Source organism: Phoenix dactylifera, chromosome 7 (assembly GCF_051530095.1).
Source record: "Phoenix dactylifera cultivar Ajwa chromosome 7, Ajwa_hap1_PhDact_Kaust_v1.1, whole genome shotgun sequence".
NCBI lineage: Eukaryota > Viridiplantae > Streptophyta > Magnoliopsida > Arecales > Arecaceae > Phoenix > Phoenix dactylifera.
Genome location: NC_143196.1, coordinates 1,356,315 through 1,373,026, shown reverse-complemented (window position 1 = coordinate 1,373,026; position 16,712 = coordinate 1,356,315). Strand labels below are relative to the sequence as shown.

The following is a 16,712-nucleotide window of genomic DNA, read 5'->3' as shown; positions in this document are numbered from 1 at the left end:
GGTCCATCCGACTGCCCCCTGGTGCTGGGAAAGTGGTTCAAGGGTAGAGGTCCCATTTGAGCTACCATTGAGGTGGAAACACTTCTAGGAAGTCATTCTTCCTTCCAGGGAGGCAGAGAAGCTGTTCGGAGACCTAGACGCTATGAGGACTGGTGCTCTTTTTTTTTTTTTTTTTTTGATGATAAGAGAGGACCAAAAATAAGGCCGCCCAGATTTTATTGAGAAAAAACATATACATAGGGGACTATGTACAATGAAGAGAGGAGTAAAATGTGATTAAGCTAAAAACTCTAAGATTGTAAAGTTAAAGCTCGTTGTTGAATAGTAGTCAGAACATAATATGCTCTAATTATAATTAATTTTCAAGAGGACATTTCATAAAAGATGCAGGCTGGAATTCTCATCATATACAACCAAGGCAAAATCATGCTGTCAAGGAAAAATAGGATCCTATGTTTGAACAATTTGAAATGAGAGCATTCTATGGAAAAATTAGCATAGCAATCCAACTGATTTGAAATTCATCTACTATTCTGTTCAACTTCTTTAGTCATCCACAAGCTTAAAGACAACATTCTTCACTTTGAACCAGATTCTTCCCAACTCCATCTGCATATTGGGATCACATAGCCCCGACCAGTCATTGAAATTTGTAAGTCCCTCTATAGCACTTGACGCAATTGAAGATCTTTTATTTAAGAAAATTCGGGAGTTCTGCTCCTTCTAACAGGTCCAACATCCAGTAGCAATCAGCATAAGAATGGTCGATTGAGCACATTTTGTAAAATGATTCAACCTCTAATCAATGCATAGATTTTCAAAACTTAGTTGAGGATGAAGCATCCCAAGAAAAGAATAAATGGTCTTCCATATAGTGGAAAAGAACTTACAGATGCGGAAGAGATGATCAGCACTCTCATTTGTATTATCGCATAACCAAAGAAAACATTTGATTTTAAGTGATATTGAAAGCTTCCACAATGAGTAAGCAAATCTACATTTGATACCCCTTGTGTTCAAGAAATAGTAAAGGAATTTTGTGGAAAAGGACCCGTTAGTACTCAATTTCCAACATATTTGATTTTCTACCTGATTAAGAGTGATCGAAATCAAGAGAGAGGAAATATTAATGAATTGGGTTCGAGCTTCCAAGGAGGCAAAGGCTGGCCTCCTAAGCCTCCAAGATATAGAATGTGGGAATGTGGGTTATGGTGATCAACAATAGTGCCATTTTTTCTCCTACTAAAATTGTATAAAGCTGGAAATAGGAATTAAAGGGGTGCATCACAGACCCAAGGATCTTTCCTATTATGTCCATTGCCAATTTTAAATGAGCTCTATTCCAAAAGGCAGGAAGAGCGTTAATGACATCACGCCAACGATTAGAACACCTTCTAATAGGTTTCTAACTCATAGATAATTTGACTTTTCTATAATAGGCAAATTGTACCTATTTCCTCCAAAATTCTGGATCATTTAAATGATACCTCCATCCTACTTTGATAATAGAGACACATTAAATTCAGCCAGATCCTTGACTCCCAAACTTTTATCTTTTTTTCGATGACAATCTATACTCCAATTAACCTTACATGATACTCCATAACAACTCAAAGAGTTTGACCATTGAAAAGATTTTCCATATTTATTAATTTTCTTGATCACGCATGCCGAAAGCTTGTAAATCGACATAAAGTAAATAAGAAGAGATGTGAGTATGGAGTTGATTAACTTCAACCTCCTCTAAAAGACAAGGATTTGCTTTCCCATATTGTCATTCTAGCTTCAACCCTCCGCACCAAGGGTGTTTTCGTGGCCAATTATCTTCAAATCAATCTTACTCGGTTATTCCTTTGCTTGTGAGGAGGGTGTACCTGGCAAGCATCCGGGACCTGCATTGAATGCTTATCGCAAGACTGCCATGACCGCATACCCAAGATTTCAAGACCAATTCATGCTCCTGAATCTTGGGTACAGTTGTTTAAGAAACCTCATTTAATGTCCACCTACCTTAACCAGAAACAGGTGGAAGGCATTTACTCTGCTGGTTATTGACCTCCCTCCGCCTGGTTTCCAGAAATAACGACCCCTCTTTAAACCAAGTGCCTGCTTCTGATGTACGAAATTTGGCCATCCTAAGAGAGATTGTAGAAATGGCCTAGTGTGCTTCATTTGTAGAGGGGTTGGGCATTCTTCTAGGATGATGTATGTAAGAAGATGGAATCGGATGATGTCTTGTACATCCATGGGAGACCTGAATCCCTTAATGTTTTCCTCAATGTGGAAGAAGCTCACATCAGAAGGCATCATGATCTGAAAACGACCACTGTAGTTCACGCCTATCCGTTGAGGAAAGAGCAATGTAATAGTTAGCTATCTCTAAGCTAAGGAGCAATATCAATTTAACAAAATCTCTTTTAATTTCTAAATATTATGGTCAATGAAGTTTAAATATCTTATCATAAGGTTGCTAACTGGTTGACTTATTAATGTCACCATGTTTTGTATTTTGGTGACCTAACAGACTCCTGATCGATTTGGTCCTATGCTCACCCCAATTTCGGTCATGCTTCCTCTTGGTTTCTTTTTTCCTTTGAAAAAAATGCCTCGTTGCATCTGGAGCATTTTTTTTCCCAAAGAAAGTTTTGAGATTTGTGAACAACTCAGCTGCTGGAAATGCTATGTCCCGATATACAATTTATTTGCACGCATTCTCGTAATAATTTTCAGTGTAACTACCTGAATGAAGCTGGTTGGGCTTTGTTCAATCTTTCTCCCCCGAGGCAGAAGGAAAAAGGAAAAAGGAAAAAGGAAAAAGAAAATAAAGGCTGTTTACAAGAGATTTTCATGTTCATCGAGGGATTACATAAGAGCAACAACATAATCTTCTATTTAGGTTTATATTTATTTTCAAGTATAACTTACTATCATTCTCCTTTTCAATCTGAATCAATCACAATAACATGAGATCATGCTGCAAGTGAATCATCGGGCAACTTATTTCCAAAGCTCCAAAATTCACATCACAATTCACACACTAATCAATAATGACTGAATACAATAATTGCATAGTAATTGGTGAATGAAGCAATTTCACTTTGAAGTGCAGATGGTTTGGAGGTCAGCAAGGAGCTAACACTCTCCAGGATTCTGAATCCTTTATTGATTCATGGTGGAAATGATCAGGTCAACTAGGTGTTGACCCACACTCTTCCGCATATTTCTTCATTTTCAATATTTCTCACAGAAGTCAAGAAATCCCATATATTCATCCTGCTTAATCATGAAGATGCTCTTCTCAGTTCCAACAACACCTAAAACGGGAAAAAGAAAAAAAAGAAGATGTTACGAGACGCATCCAACATTGTTCTTAAGCCTAAATATTTTTCTCAAGGACAAGTAGTAAGCTCAAAAGTGCATAATCTATATTGGTTACCCATGGTAAGAGCACTGGCAAAGATGACAGAGGATAGGATGAAAATGATGATGGATGGTCTTTTGAGAATCTTAATCAACTTTCTGACAAAGAATTGCCCCCAGAATCCAGCCATCACAGACACCGCAATGAGATAGAGTGCTGCAGCAATAACAAGGTGTGGTTGTTAACTACTTCCTTGATGGAAGATTTTGGTGTAAACTAATGCTGTTGCTAATTTAACTGATTATACTACAATGGCTACTATCATTGTTGATGAAGTTGAGGTGTTTTTGTGATGAAGGATGGAAGTATATTGCACATACCATAAGGAATGGGAAATCTTTTGAGAAAGTAGAACTCCACAACTGAGAGGGATGAGGAGAACATCATGACAAATGTTGCTGTTGCGCTTGCAACCTACCAAAACCACCAGAGAAAATCCATTAAAGCTTAGTTTAGCATTCCATTTTCATAACTATACTTGTATAAAGGGAAAAAAAAGGAAAGCAAGATCAAACATTTTTTGATTAATGTGTTGAGACCCAAATTGGATTACCTAAGATGTGTCATAGAATTTAGTGGAGGTTTGCTTTACTCCAGCCTCTGTAACATTTTATAGTCTTAACTGAAAATTGAGGTGGCACTCCCACCTGTTCTCTTTTTTCAAAAAAAAAAAAAGCCTAATGGAAGAAGTGGAATTTATGTCCTCTGATGCTTGCTCACATGTTGGCTTTTGTACCCTTTATTTTCTTAATGTAGAAATGATAGGAAACATGAAGAATAAAATTGATCTCCAGATTATTTTATCAACCCAAGGAGCATACCATTTAAAATTTCAACAATAACAGAGATGCAGTTAGTATCATCTTTGATGCCTTCCCAGTGTAGACTTAGGGCTTGGGACTTCTCGCATGAGATTGGTTCGGCTTTTATGGAATATAGATGTGAATTGATTGTTAATTTCGATGAATATTATTTCAAGGCATGTATGAGATCCACTTCATGAAACAATACAAGCATGAATTCTTAACATGTGAAACAGATCATAGTCAAAGTTGAAAATAACCCCCCAAAAGGTGTGACGTTTTATGAGTTTTATCATGCAAAACCTATGTTTCACGTGCCTTGGATCTCGCGCATTATGGGATGGATTGTATGATCCAATGTTGTGGTGGAAAATTAGCAGCCGCAACAATGCAGGGCCTAGATTATGTTGATGTACCTTGGCCAACATTTAAGCGGTTTATGGACTGATAGGCGGTGTTTGGTGACCTAAATGGGACTACTAAAGAAATTTTAGATCACTAATGATCCTTATCCTAGAATAATCTAATCCTTAATGATCTAAGATCACTATGTTTGGTGTGCTATGTTCCAATTTTTAAATATCCCCGACTAATAACCTATTTGGTATTCGATGAATCCAAAAAGATTGATCATATAATACTAAAACAATCCCTGATAAATTCCATAAAAATATATTAATTAGAATTATAGAATTAATATTTTATTTATACTTATAACATAAGGCAAATAGAAGCAATATATTAGATAATTTCATAATATATATATATATAAAATGCAATAATATATTTCTATTATAATTTAAAAATATAATTGAATAATAATATGATTAATAATATATTATAATATATATCATATATATATATATATATATAATATTGTATACTAATTTTTTCAGTTAGACTGATGGATATTTCTGTTTCCAAATTTTAGTCTAAGATTGCCGCCCTAATGTCATCTTGAAAACCCGTCCTCAAAGACGGGTTTCGCATCGTGTCAAGCAGTGATTTAAGAAGTGAGGGTGATTTGGGATCGATGTCGCATAGGATCATCGTAGGGACCGCTATGGCTAACAATATGCATGGGTGCTATGACAATGGGTGCTATCACATGTGGGCCGGTCATTCACATGATTCGAAACTATATCAAGGTACAGTTGCTACTTTATATATTACAAAACCTTTTCATGTCACCATTCTTTTGTACTATAAACTTGTCATTTTCCCATTGGCGAAGCTTGGCTAGCTGTCCTAACTCTTAAGCAATTATTCATTCAAACTTACATAGGGACGGACCACTACAGCTTTTCCATAAGACAACTCTGAACTCAAAGGACAAGGAAATCCTATAGACGTACTCCTCCTCTTTGTCACAAAGGATGAATACAAACGCCTCTTTTTTTTTTTGTTTTTGATACAAGGAGGTGCAAAGCTAAAAGAAACAAAAAGAGTAAGACTCTTTCTACGGAAGAACTAAGAAGGCCAGATATGCACAAACTCCATAAGCATCAGCTCAAAGAATTTGAGCAAAGACCAGATCAAGTCGATCATGATCTGCAAGTGTAAAGATTCAAGTTCTTGTAGGGTAGTTCGAAAAGAACTTTCATCTAACTCTCTCGGTGCCTAACATCAATTTTATCAACAGAAGAATACCATGAAAAGGGTTACAGCAAAGGTAAATAGAAGAAAAGGTATTTGCTTGTGGTGTGTTACCATTGGCACCTAGCACCAAAGGTTAAAAGGTTGTCTGCTTTCCCAAAGAGATCAGTTAAACAATATATCCACTGGTGTCTAAGTGACAACTCAATGTTATGACCCCACGCATGCAACATGGTACATGCAATTGCTTGTTGCTGGATTTAGAATAAATATACAATTTTATAAATGAATCAAAGCCAATGATGTTGGAGAGGAATTAACCATAAGAAGTATTCATTTAAACAACCTCCACTGGTTTTAGTTTTGCTATTATACTAGACATGACTCCTCTGACCAAGATTAATTTACAAAGGTCCTAGATGAAAGTATCTAAGTAACATATATGATATCACTACATAAAGAGCCATAATTATTATATTGGATTACAGACCTTTTCTTGAACAATATATTCATGTGGACAAAACCCTCCTTATTCTTCATGCTTTGAGCCTCAGTGAGAATCATGAAGACTGAGGATAAAAGAATTCAAGAAAAAAAATAGAAATCTTGTCCCAAAGTAAGATATTCAACAAAGACAGCTTTTTGAAAACGCCTTAGTCTAACAATGACCATGAAAGAGTGGTAAGTTAATTAAGCAACATTGTTGAATATATTTTTTGACTTTTAAGATAAAATTGCATTCATTAAACAAGGAAGGTATTCCAAACCTGAGGAATGACTCCAATTTCAAGCAGTAGAGGGCCAAGAATGAAGCCACCACCAGAACCAAGGAGTCCCCCAACAGTGCCACCAAGGAGGCCACAGAAGGCACATAAGAGCAGCTGCCACCTACGAAACTCAATGGAGGCCTCACAAACACATTCCCAGTTCCCACACATCCTCCTCTCCCTGCTCTCCCTCCACAATTTTGCTGCCTCCCATCCAAAAACGCTCAAGGCAATTGGAAACTGTCAAGTTAATCAAATTAAACAAGAAATTACTAACTAATCCTTTTTAATTACAATAAATTATTATTTTTATAATATAATCATTGTAGAGAAATTAAAAGTAATACAGATGAATAAGAGAAATTAGGCAAATTAGTTGAGGTTGAGGTCCCCCACCTGCAAGATATTGACCACCCAGTAGAAAGGACTGCAGACTTCTGAATTGTTCTGCGGCCACACCAAATCATTGTGAGTAATTCATTCAAGAGAGAAAAATGAGGGTAGAAAAAGGAAGGAATCTGTCAGAATATAGGTAAAGAACAAGAGAAACTGAGTTAAAAGCTTAGGAGTGTTGCCTTTAGGATTTGGAGGAGCAGGAAAGAGGACCAAACAAGCATCAGCACCAAGATCCCCTTCCACCTTATGTTGAAGAGCAATATATCCTTGAAAAATTAAAGAAAATAATTCAATTAACCAATAAACAGATAGATGATACTGTGTCATATGAGTAGTTTAGTGTTTTTTCTCTTGTTTCAGATATATGAATTTTTTCACTTACAAGTCCTGATTTCTCTGGCTGAGGAAGTAGAGGCCTGTATTCTGAATCAATGATAACTGCTTCAAAAAAAAAAGCGTTAAAATCAAATCAAGCAATTGGAATGGCTAATTGGTTAAGCATCTATAACATTGGTTCCTTTTTGTAAAAAAGGGAAGACTAACCATCATTTCCATTAAATTCAGACTTGGCCTCCTGCTCTTGCTTCTCCATCTCCATCTGCACTCGGTCATAGATTTACGGGTCGATTAAGAACTACAGTTCAAAAAGAATCAATCTTCTTCTTGCTAACATTACTCTCCAACTTCTGAGAAAAGAAAAGAAGAAACAAACAGACCTTGAGCATGGTTTCCTGCTTCCACATCTCAATTCCCTTGAAGAAAGACCTTGATGAAGTACCTAAAGTATTTACAAACATCATTGCCATTAACTACATGTTCATCATTACCATCTTTTGTATCTGACTATTAGTATCCTGCAGAAGAACTTAAGAGGTTCGGAGTCTGAAAACTAACCCAAGAAGAGAAAGATAATGAGAACAGTGATGAGCCAGTAGGGAAACACTACACTTAGCTCTACACCGATAGTGATTCCCAGCATGAGCATGGGCTGGAACAGCAGCGCCAGGTTGTAGTCTATGATCGGCACCTCCTTCGAAGGATGCGATACCCGAAGATTGTACCACACCGACGATGCAGACGCTCCCATGATCATACCTAAGAGACAAAGAAACAAAAAACGATCATACGCATAACAAGCCTTGTGGGCATGATCCACTGTGATCCAGCACCGAAGAACTGTAAAAGCATACATTTTGAGAGGGCGGCGGCAGCCTTGGTGTCGAAGCCGACGATGAGATTAAGCATGGGGACGAAGATGCCACCGCCCCCGACACCGCCCACCGTGCCGAAGGCTGAGCCCAAGAAGCCAATGATCGTCGCCAAGATGGTCCTCCAATTCAACTCCAGCTCCTGTTTGTCCAGTCCCACATCAAACACCTTGTCACAATATCGCATAGGACAGGTGGAAAAGAATGGAAATAAGAGATCAAGAGTCCTCACCGGCCAAACTCTGGTGTCCTTGGACGAGGCAGCAAGGAGGTTGCTTTGAGATCCATCGGAAGAATATTTGCTAGAGACGAAGAAAGCGGCGGCTATGGCTATAGAGGAGGCGGCAAGGAGATAAGCAATGAATCCCTTGGTGCCGCTGCTGTTGATGAAGCCATAGCTAATGCCATCCATCAGACTTGAACAAAACTCCTCCTCTCGTTTTACGAACTCAAAACCCCTCCGTTTTTATCCTTCTTCTTGTGTTTGGACTCTTCTTGCAGGATAAGAGTTTTGGAAGAAGACTCCTGTGGATTGTGGAGAACGGGAGGGGAAGGAGAGTCCTACTCTTAGAGAAAATATGCCGATGGAAGGAGGTAAGGAGGAAATATTTATAACTGGAAGTAACGTCATGCATTAGTTTATTTCCTATCTTGGCGTCTAAAATTTAGGGGTAAGTGAAATTAAGTAAGGTAATTAAGAGGAGGGAGGGGGCCAGCAAAGCGTGGTCCGCGTGGTTCCGCGGTTTGCCAGCAAAGCGGTTGTGGCGGCACATGCTCCTCTTGTCACATTATCGCAACTGTTCATATGCATACGTCCAACTGTATTTATTTATATTTTCACTTTCTTCTCAAATATTATATTATATTATGAACTTGTATTATTTTAAATTTTTGTTTTTGATTGGATTTTTATTTTAATTTTTTTTTTTATAAAGATTATGACCATTTGAATTTAGAAGCGAAAGACAACTAAAACTCATCCTCGTGGTGGTTTGGTGTAAGACGGGTCTGCATCATAAGGTGTACATCGTATATTGAATATTAGAATACATAGATTGCACATGCTCAAGCTAGAAAAAAAAAATATTAAGTGGTTCAGATCTACTAGAATCACACTTAAAATATAGTACTAACTTTTCAAGCTAGAGCCCCACGATATGTACTAACTTTTCACACTTGTTTGTCGATCCATGACTCCTCTTTAATATAATAAAAATATATATACAATACTTATCCAGATCATAACAAAAAATCAAGGCATAACTCTTAAAATTCCACCTATGAAAATTATATTATGGTTCTGCTGGAACCTAAGTAACTTCTACCTTTTATGGGGTGAGTTTTCTCAAAAAAAAATAAATAAAAAATGTATATATATTAAAAAAAAAGCAAATGGACCCCCCCTCTTCCTGTCACAATTTAGTCTTCCATATACCCCTAAAGTTTTATATAGATAAAGACAAATAGAGGAGGGCATTACCTCTTCAAATTCTCTTTCTCTTTCTCTTCCATGGTGGAAAATGTACGAGCTCCATGTCCACCTCAATTTATGTAGGCGATCGCCGTCTTACATCCATCATTTATTCCTTGCCAAACAAAACGCTTTCTCCCATATATTTTGTTTGGCTTCATTCCAACAACCGATCATCCGATCATCCTATTTACAAGGGGTATGCAATTATTTGAACACTACTACCAATCAATTTTTTTCTTTTTTCTTTCTTTCTTTTTTTTTGGTGCTTCCAAGTGGAATTCTGCTATCCGTAGAATCTGGTCGACCGTTTTTAGATAAGCAAGTGCAGATCTTGGTTTAGATCTTGGTTTTTTAACGATATTAGATATTTTCTAGATAGATATATCATGTTCTTGTTCAAACTTTTAGTTTAAATTGAAATAACCTAGAGCTTGGTATGCAACAAATTAAAGGTCGAAACAAGTGGCCAGAAATCAACGTATATCACTGTTTTGGCTGCTAAAATTCAAGTGGTCAACGGTCCCAATCAAGAGTAACGTGAGACAATTTAAGGGACCAAACCGAACATTGCATTATTGCTTGATGTACGTCGCAGTATAATCCATTATACATGAAGCGGGTACAAGGACAGTTGATGTGGCAATATAGTTTATCAGACAAAATCATTAATTTGTACACCATTGTCATTATGTTTATCAGAAATGAGATTTAATTTTTTTATTTCATTCATGACTTTTTATATACAAGTTGAATCTCGAGCGACTAAATATAATAGAATATAATAATAAAATCTCAAAAACCTAATACAATATAATACAATAAAAGAATTTTATAATTTGGTATAAATATTAAAATTGAAAATCACATCAAGAACCATAATTTTTGAATATTGCTCTGAGCTGATATATTAAGATTGTACTTGCAATATAGCAACTATAATATCTAAAATCGTACACAACTATAATATTGTCAAATTTTACTCAAAAAAATTTTTCTATCCCAAAAACATTGGGTTCTACGGGTGCAAGGTTTAATTATGTTTATAAGCTAGTGGTGCAAATATTGACGGGTCAAACAAATTGGAAATTGAGGTATATGAATAACGTGTCTATTTATGATTGTTTATCTTAATGATACCTACAAACAAAGAGCTTGTTGAACAAATACTTGATTTTGATTAGTCCTTCCTGTATGGATGTCACATTTGGGCAAAAGGACCCGGTAAAAGCAACATCAAATGGACAATTTCCTGCCTACAGACACCATTACACATAGAAAGGGACCGACATGGACGGGCCACGCAACAAAATTCCATGGGTTTATGGATTATTGTGATGTGTCATCAAGATTCTTGCAGGCATGACTCTCATTTACAATGTCTTCATCAACCGTTCCAATAATTTGTGGTTGTATGGCTTATTGAATTATAAGCGCTTTTGATATTATATGTGGTCTAGCATCATATATGAAGGTAGCTAATCTATCTATGAAATGGCTCTAGTTCTAGCTAGCATTTATTTGTTATGTCTTGATCAAATATAAGGGACATGTCACACATGCCTTATGCTAGCACGTGTTCTATACACACGAGGATATACTAGTTGTAGTTTCACAAATGTTCGGGTCTCACAAAAATAATAGATCTCATTATGTAGAGACAATGAGAGATAAGTTATTCTAGTTGTGCCATAGGTTACAATATGTTGATGAGTGAGTCTTATATGTGCATTACAATAGCTATATATATATATATATATACACACACACACACATACGTGTACGTATACATCCATACATATCCATCTATCTATGCATACATACATACATATATACATATACACATACATAGAATACATATATGAGAGAGATGGACTATGCTTTTCTCTAGAATATTTACTTTTTTCGATGTCAAAATAAATAATAAAATATCTAAATTGAAGGTCCACACCATTCATCATTATATATATATATATATATATATATATATATATATATATATATATATATATATATATATATATATATATATATATATATATATATATATATATATATAACATATGCATATATGTAAGTGTATGCCTGTGTATGTCTGCTTGTTAAGTTTCCACATGCATAATCATATATATGTATGAATATATTCACACCAAACCTCTCAATAGTACATTTACTAAAAATAAAAAAAAAATGCTACTGCAAAATTTATTTTTGTTAGATTTTTATTAAATAATGATTAAAAGTTTTCATACTTAAAATATATATATTATACATATATGTTAACAAGGGAGTTTGGCTTGGTGGTTGGTGCGTTGTTTGGGTGGGGATGAGATAACAAGTTCGATTCCCCATTCCCTCCTTTTTATTTCTATTACGTAAAGCTCGGTTCTCTTGTGCTCGTTGGGCCTGTGCTTGTCCGAGCTGAGCTCGGTTCTCTTGTGCTCGTTGGGCCTGTGCTTGTCCGAGCCGAGGTTCTCTGTGCCTGTGCTTATCCGAGTCGAAATTCTCTGCAGCCAAGCTGTGCCTGTGCTTGTCCGAGCCAAGGTTCTTTGCGCATGTGCTTGTGCTCGCTGGGCCCTGCCCCTGCTCGTCCGAGGTTATGTGCGCCTGTGCTCGTCCGACCTGCTCGTCCGAGACTCTTTGCGCCTGTGCCTGTGCTCGCTCGGCCCTGCTCGTCCGAGGTTCTGTGTGCCTGTGCTCGTCCGACCCACCTCAACTGAAGCGCGAAGAGCCGAGGCTGAGGTCGGACCACAGGTGTGATGAGCCCAGAGGAGCCGAGGTCGGACAATGGATACGATGAGCCAAGAGGTGCGTGGGCCGTGCCTCGCACCCATAGCACGAGGAGCCACGTCGCTTCCTCGTTAGCACCTCTTCGCAACCGACCTCGCATCCGCTGGCCATACTCCCAGTGTTTTTTCAAACTTTCTTACCGATTTTGACTGTTGGATCGGTTTTGGGTCGCGTCTGTCCCGAAGAAGTCTATAAATAGACCTCTTCGGATTAGACAGGATAGATATATATAATTTGAAAGCAGAGAACTTCTATTCTCCCTGTTTGCTATTTTTCTTTCAATCAACGAGCTTGCTGCATACTGATTCTGGGTTCGAAGGCTTCTTTGATCCGTGCAAATCATTGAGGCAAAAGGAACAGTGCGAGAGGCTGTTGTATCTCAGGAGTAGAACGCCATCTAAGCCTAGTGCACTGTAAGGCGGCGAAATCTACTTCAAGGAAAGTGACCAACATACCACGCCTCAGCATCTCGGGTTCCATTTTTCCACTTTCTCTATTTATTTTCTCTAAGCCTATTTCTGCCTATTATTTGTTGAAATAGAGTATTATAGATTTAAAATTTTCTGGGACAGTTTATTCCCAACATTCTTGAAGTAGATTATTTCCTACATATAATAGGCTAGTACTTAGAGTTACCCCAATAGCCAATGCAAGTGACCCGGTTCCTCCTGAAAAATTTAATGGAAATAACTTTAAACGTTGGAGACAGAAGATGAAAATCTTCTTAACCACACTTGGGTTATTTTCCATAATCTTTGACTCTCCTCCAAATGAGGAAGAGAATGAACCAGCTAGAACTTGTAATTTGGAGAAATTTAAGAAGAAAGACTACCTGTGTAGGGGAAGGATTCTGTCCTATCTTACTGATCCCCTTTTTGATGTCTACTGCACTTTTAAAACCTCCAAGGAGATTTGGGATGATCTTAATAAGAAATATGGTATCCAAGATGCCGGAATGGACAAGTATGCTGCTAGTCAATTCCTGTCTTATAAGATGGTTGACACCAAGCCTGTAGTTGATCAAGCCCATGAGTTAACAGTGATTTATCATGAATTAGGCTTAAGGGGAATGGGTATAACTGAGAGCCTTCAAGTTGCTTGTACCATTGACAAGCTCCCACCTTCTTGGAAAGACTTTGGGTTATCCCTGAAACATAAAACCGAGGATATGACAATGAAAACTCTATTGTCTGCCATTAGGATCCAAGAACAATACCTTGAGAAAGATAATGAGCAACTCATGAATCCTGAGCTTCTAACCAAGGTGAACTTTGTAGAAGGCCAGAATAAGACCCATAAGTTCAAGAACTCCAAATTTGAAAAGGGTGGACCTAGAAACAAAAGAAAACCTATGAAGCCAAAATACCATATCAATAAGAATGATCGGAAGCCGATTTGCTACAATTGTGGGAAACTCGGTCATATGGCTCGAGTATGCCGGATGAAGAAGAAGAAGTATCAGAACTATGAACATGCGCCTTCTCAACCTGCAAATCCACAAACCAACATGGTGCTATCCAGTACTGGTCCTACTAGTACTGATGATCGGTATGTAACTTTAAGTCCAGAATTAAATTTGGCAATTTGCTCTACCGATTGATTAGTGGATACAGGTGCGAATGTTCATATGTGTACTGATCATACCCTTTTTACTACTTATCAGGTCCGGAGCGGCCTAACAGTAACTATGGAGAACTCCACCTCGGCACGAGTGCTTGGAACTGGAAAAGTACTTCTAAGGCTTACGTCTGGGAATGTGCTTACACTATTTAATGTGTACCATGTGCCCGATGGAAGGAGGAATCTGATCAGTGGATCTCTTTTAAATAGAAGTGGTTATTCTTTGTTATTTCAATCTAAGAAAGTGATTATAACAAAGAATGGAACATTTGTAGGCAAAGGCTATGAGTGTGATGGCTTGTATGTAATAAATAATGTATCTTTGGATTTTTCTTCTGATAACAATAATAAAATTGTGCTTTCAATATGTTCTTTATCTCTTTGGCATGCTAGATTAGGACATGTGAATAATAATACTATTAAAAGAATGATTAGCTCTGGTTTATTGCCTAATGTTTCATTAAATGAAAAGGAAAGGTGCCAAATTTGTGTTCAATCTAAACAACCTAGAAAACCATTTAAAATAATAAATAGAAATTCAACTTTATTAGAATTAATACATTCAGATGTATGTGATCTAAATGGAACTTTGACTAAAGGGGGTAGAAGGTATTTCATTACCTTTATAGATGATTATTCTAAGTATTGTCAAGTTTATTTAATGAAATCTAAAGATGAAGCATTTGAGATGTTTAAGACTTATAAATCTTTAGTAGAAAATCAACTTGACAAGAGAATAAAGATTCTCAGGTCAGACAGAGGAGGAGAATACACCTCTAATGACTTGAATGAATTCTGTAGAGTTAATGGAATTCTACATGAAGTTACACCTCCCTATTCACCTCAGTCTAATGGAGTGGCTGAAAGGAAAAATAGGACTCTGCAAGATATGGTAAGATCTTTGCTTGCCAACTCAGGTTTACCTGAGGTTTGGTGGGGGGAAGCAATGCTTACAGCATGTTTCCTGCTTAATAGGGTTCCATTTAAAGGTTCTAATGAATCTCCTTATGAACTTTGGAAAGGAAGAAAACCTAACCTAAACTTTGTAAAAGTTTGGGGTTGTTTGGCTAAGGTTAATATTCCTTTAATCAAGAAAAGAAAATTAGGACCTAATACTTTTGATGCTGTGTTTCTTGGTTATTCTCTTAATAGTGTTACTTATAGGTTCTTAGTCATTAGTTCTGATATTAATGGCATAGATAAGAATACTATAATTGAATCTAAAGATGCTTCTTTCTTTGAAGACATTTTTCCATTTAAGAATAAAATAGAAAAGCATGTAATAGATAGATCTAATGATGCATCATGTAGTTCGCCATCTAATTCTCTAATTATTCCTAACAATGAAAATGAAAATGAACTTAATGATAATGAACTTGGTAAAGGGAAAAGAATTAGGAAAAAGAAAGATTTTGGATCTGATTTCTATACTTTTATGGTTGAAGATGATCCTAAAACTTATAAAGATGCTATGAACTCATTAGATTCTATGTTTTGGAAGGAAGCTATTAATAGTGAAATGAATTCACTTATGACTAATAAAACATGGTTTTTAACTGACTTACCACCTGGTAGTAAGGCTATAGGTTGTAAATGGATATTTAAGAAGAAATTAAGACCTGATGGTTCTATTGAAAAATACAAAGCAAGATTAGTTGCTAAAGATTTTTCTCAGAAAGAGGGTATTGACTACTTTGATACATATTCTCCTGTGACTAGGATAACCACAATTCGTACTTTAATTGCACTGGCTTCAATCCATAATTTGATAATTCATCAAATGTATGTCAAGACTGCCTTCTTTTATGGTGATTTGGAGGAAGAGATCTATATGGATCAGCCAGAGGGATGTGTGGCTCAAGGACAGGAAAGAAAAGTTTGTAGGTTAGTCAAATCCCTCTATGGTTTAAAACAAGCTCCTAAGCAATAGCATAGAAAATTTGATAAAATAATTGTTTCTTATGGCTTTAAAGCAAATGAATCAGATAAGTGCTTATATTCAAAGTTAGAAAATGATTCATGTATTATATTGTGTTTATATGTTGATGATATTTTAATTTTTGGTACTGATATGAATATGGTGACTGATATCAAAACTTTCTTGTCTAATAATTTTGATATGAAAGATTTAGGTCAGGCAGAGGTAATTCTTGGTAACAGGATTACCAGAATACCTGATGGTATAATTTTTGATCAATCACAATATATTGAGAAAATATTGAAGAAATTTGATAAGTACAACTGTAAACCAGTGAGTACACCTTATGAGCATGGTTTGAACTTGAAGTGCAATAAAGGTGATCCAGTGGCCCAAGAGAAATATGCTCAAATTATTGGGACACTGATGTATGTTGCAAATACAAGTAGACCTGACATTTCTTATGCTATAGGAAAGCTTAGTAGGTTTAATAGTTGCCCTAGTCTTAGTCACTGGGAAGCACTGGATAGAGTACTTAGATACTTGAGAGGTACAATATATTATGGTTTACATTACTCAAGATTTCCCACTGTACTTGAAGGATACAGTGATGCTAGTTGGATCACTGATTCAGTGGATCGAAAAGGAACTAGTGGATACATATTCATGTTGGGTGGTGCAGCTGTTGCTTGGAGATCATCCAAACAAACTGTGATCACAAG

General features: G+C 36.6%; 2 protein-coding genes across 2 annotated transcripts; one reads left to right on the top strand and one right to left on the bottom strand.

Moving 5' to 3' along the window:
- Nucleotides 1–2,972: 2,972 nt before the first annotated feature.
- Nucleotides 2,973–8,847, bottom strand: LOC103707634 (Sulfite exporter TauE/SafE family protein). Its single transcript, XM_008792203.6, has 12 exons — nucleotides 8,424–8,847; nucleotides 8,174–8,333; nucleotides 7,878–8,078; nucleotides 7,700–7,761; nucleotides 7,527–7,581; nucleotides 7,366–7,421; nucleotides 7,163–7,249; nucleotides 6,984–7,034; nucleotides 6,588–6,827; nucleotides 3,742–3,835; nucleotides 3,437–3,577; nucleotides 2,973–3,314 (listed from the first exon to the last, which is right to left on the bottom strand). The coding sequence occupies exons 1-12, from the start codon at nucleotides 8,601–8,603 to the stop codon at nucleotides 3,232–3,234; spliced, it is 1,410 nt and encodes a 469-aa protein (XP_008790425.4). The 5' UTR covers nucleotides 8,604–8,847; the 3' UTR covers nucleotides 2,973–3,231.
- Nucleotides 8,848–13,164: 4,317 nt separating this feature from the next.
- Nucleotides 13,165–14,052, top strand: LOC149753094 (uncharacterized). The gene has a single exon (XM_089924098.1). The coding sequence runs from the start codon at nucleotides 13,165–13,167 to the stop codon at nucleotides 14,050–14,052; it is 888 nt and encodes a 295-aa protein (XP_089780224.1).
- The last annotated feature ends 2,660 nt before the right edge of the window (nucleotides 14,053–16,712 follow it).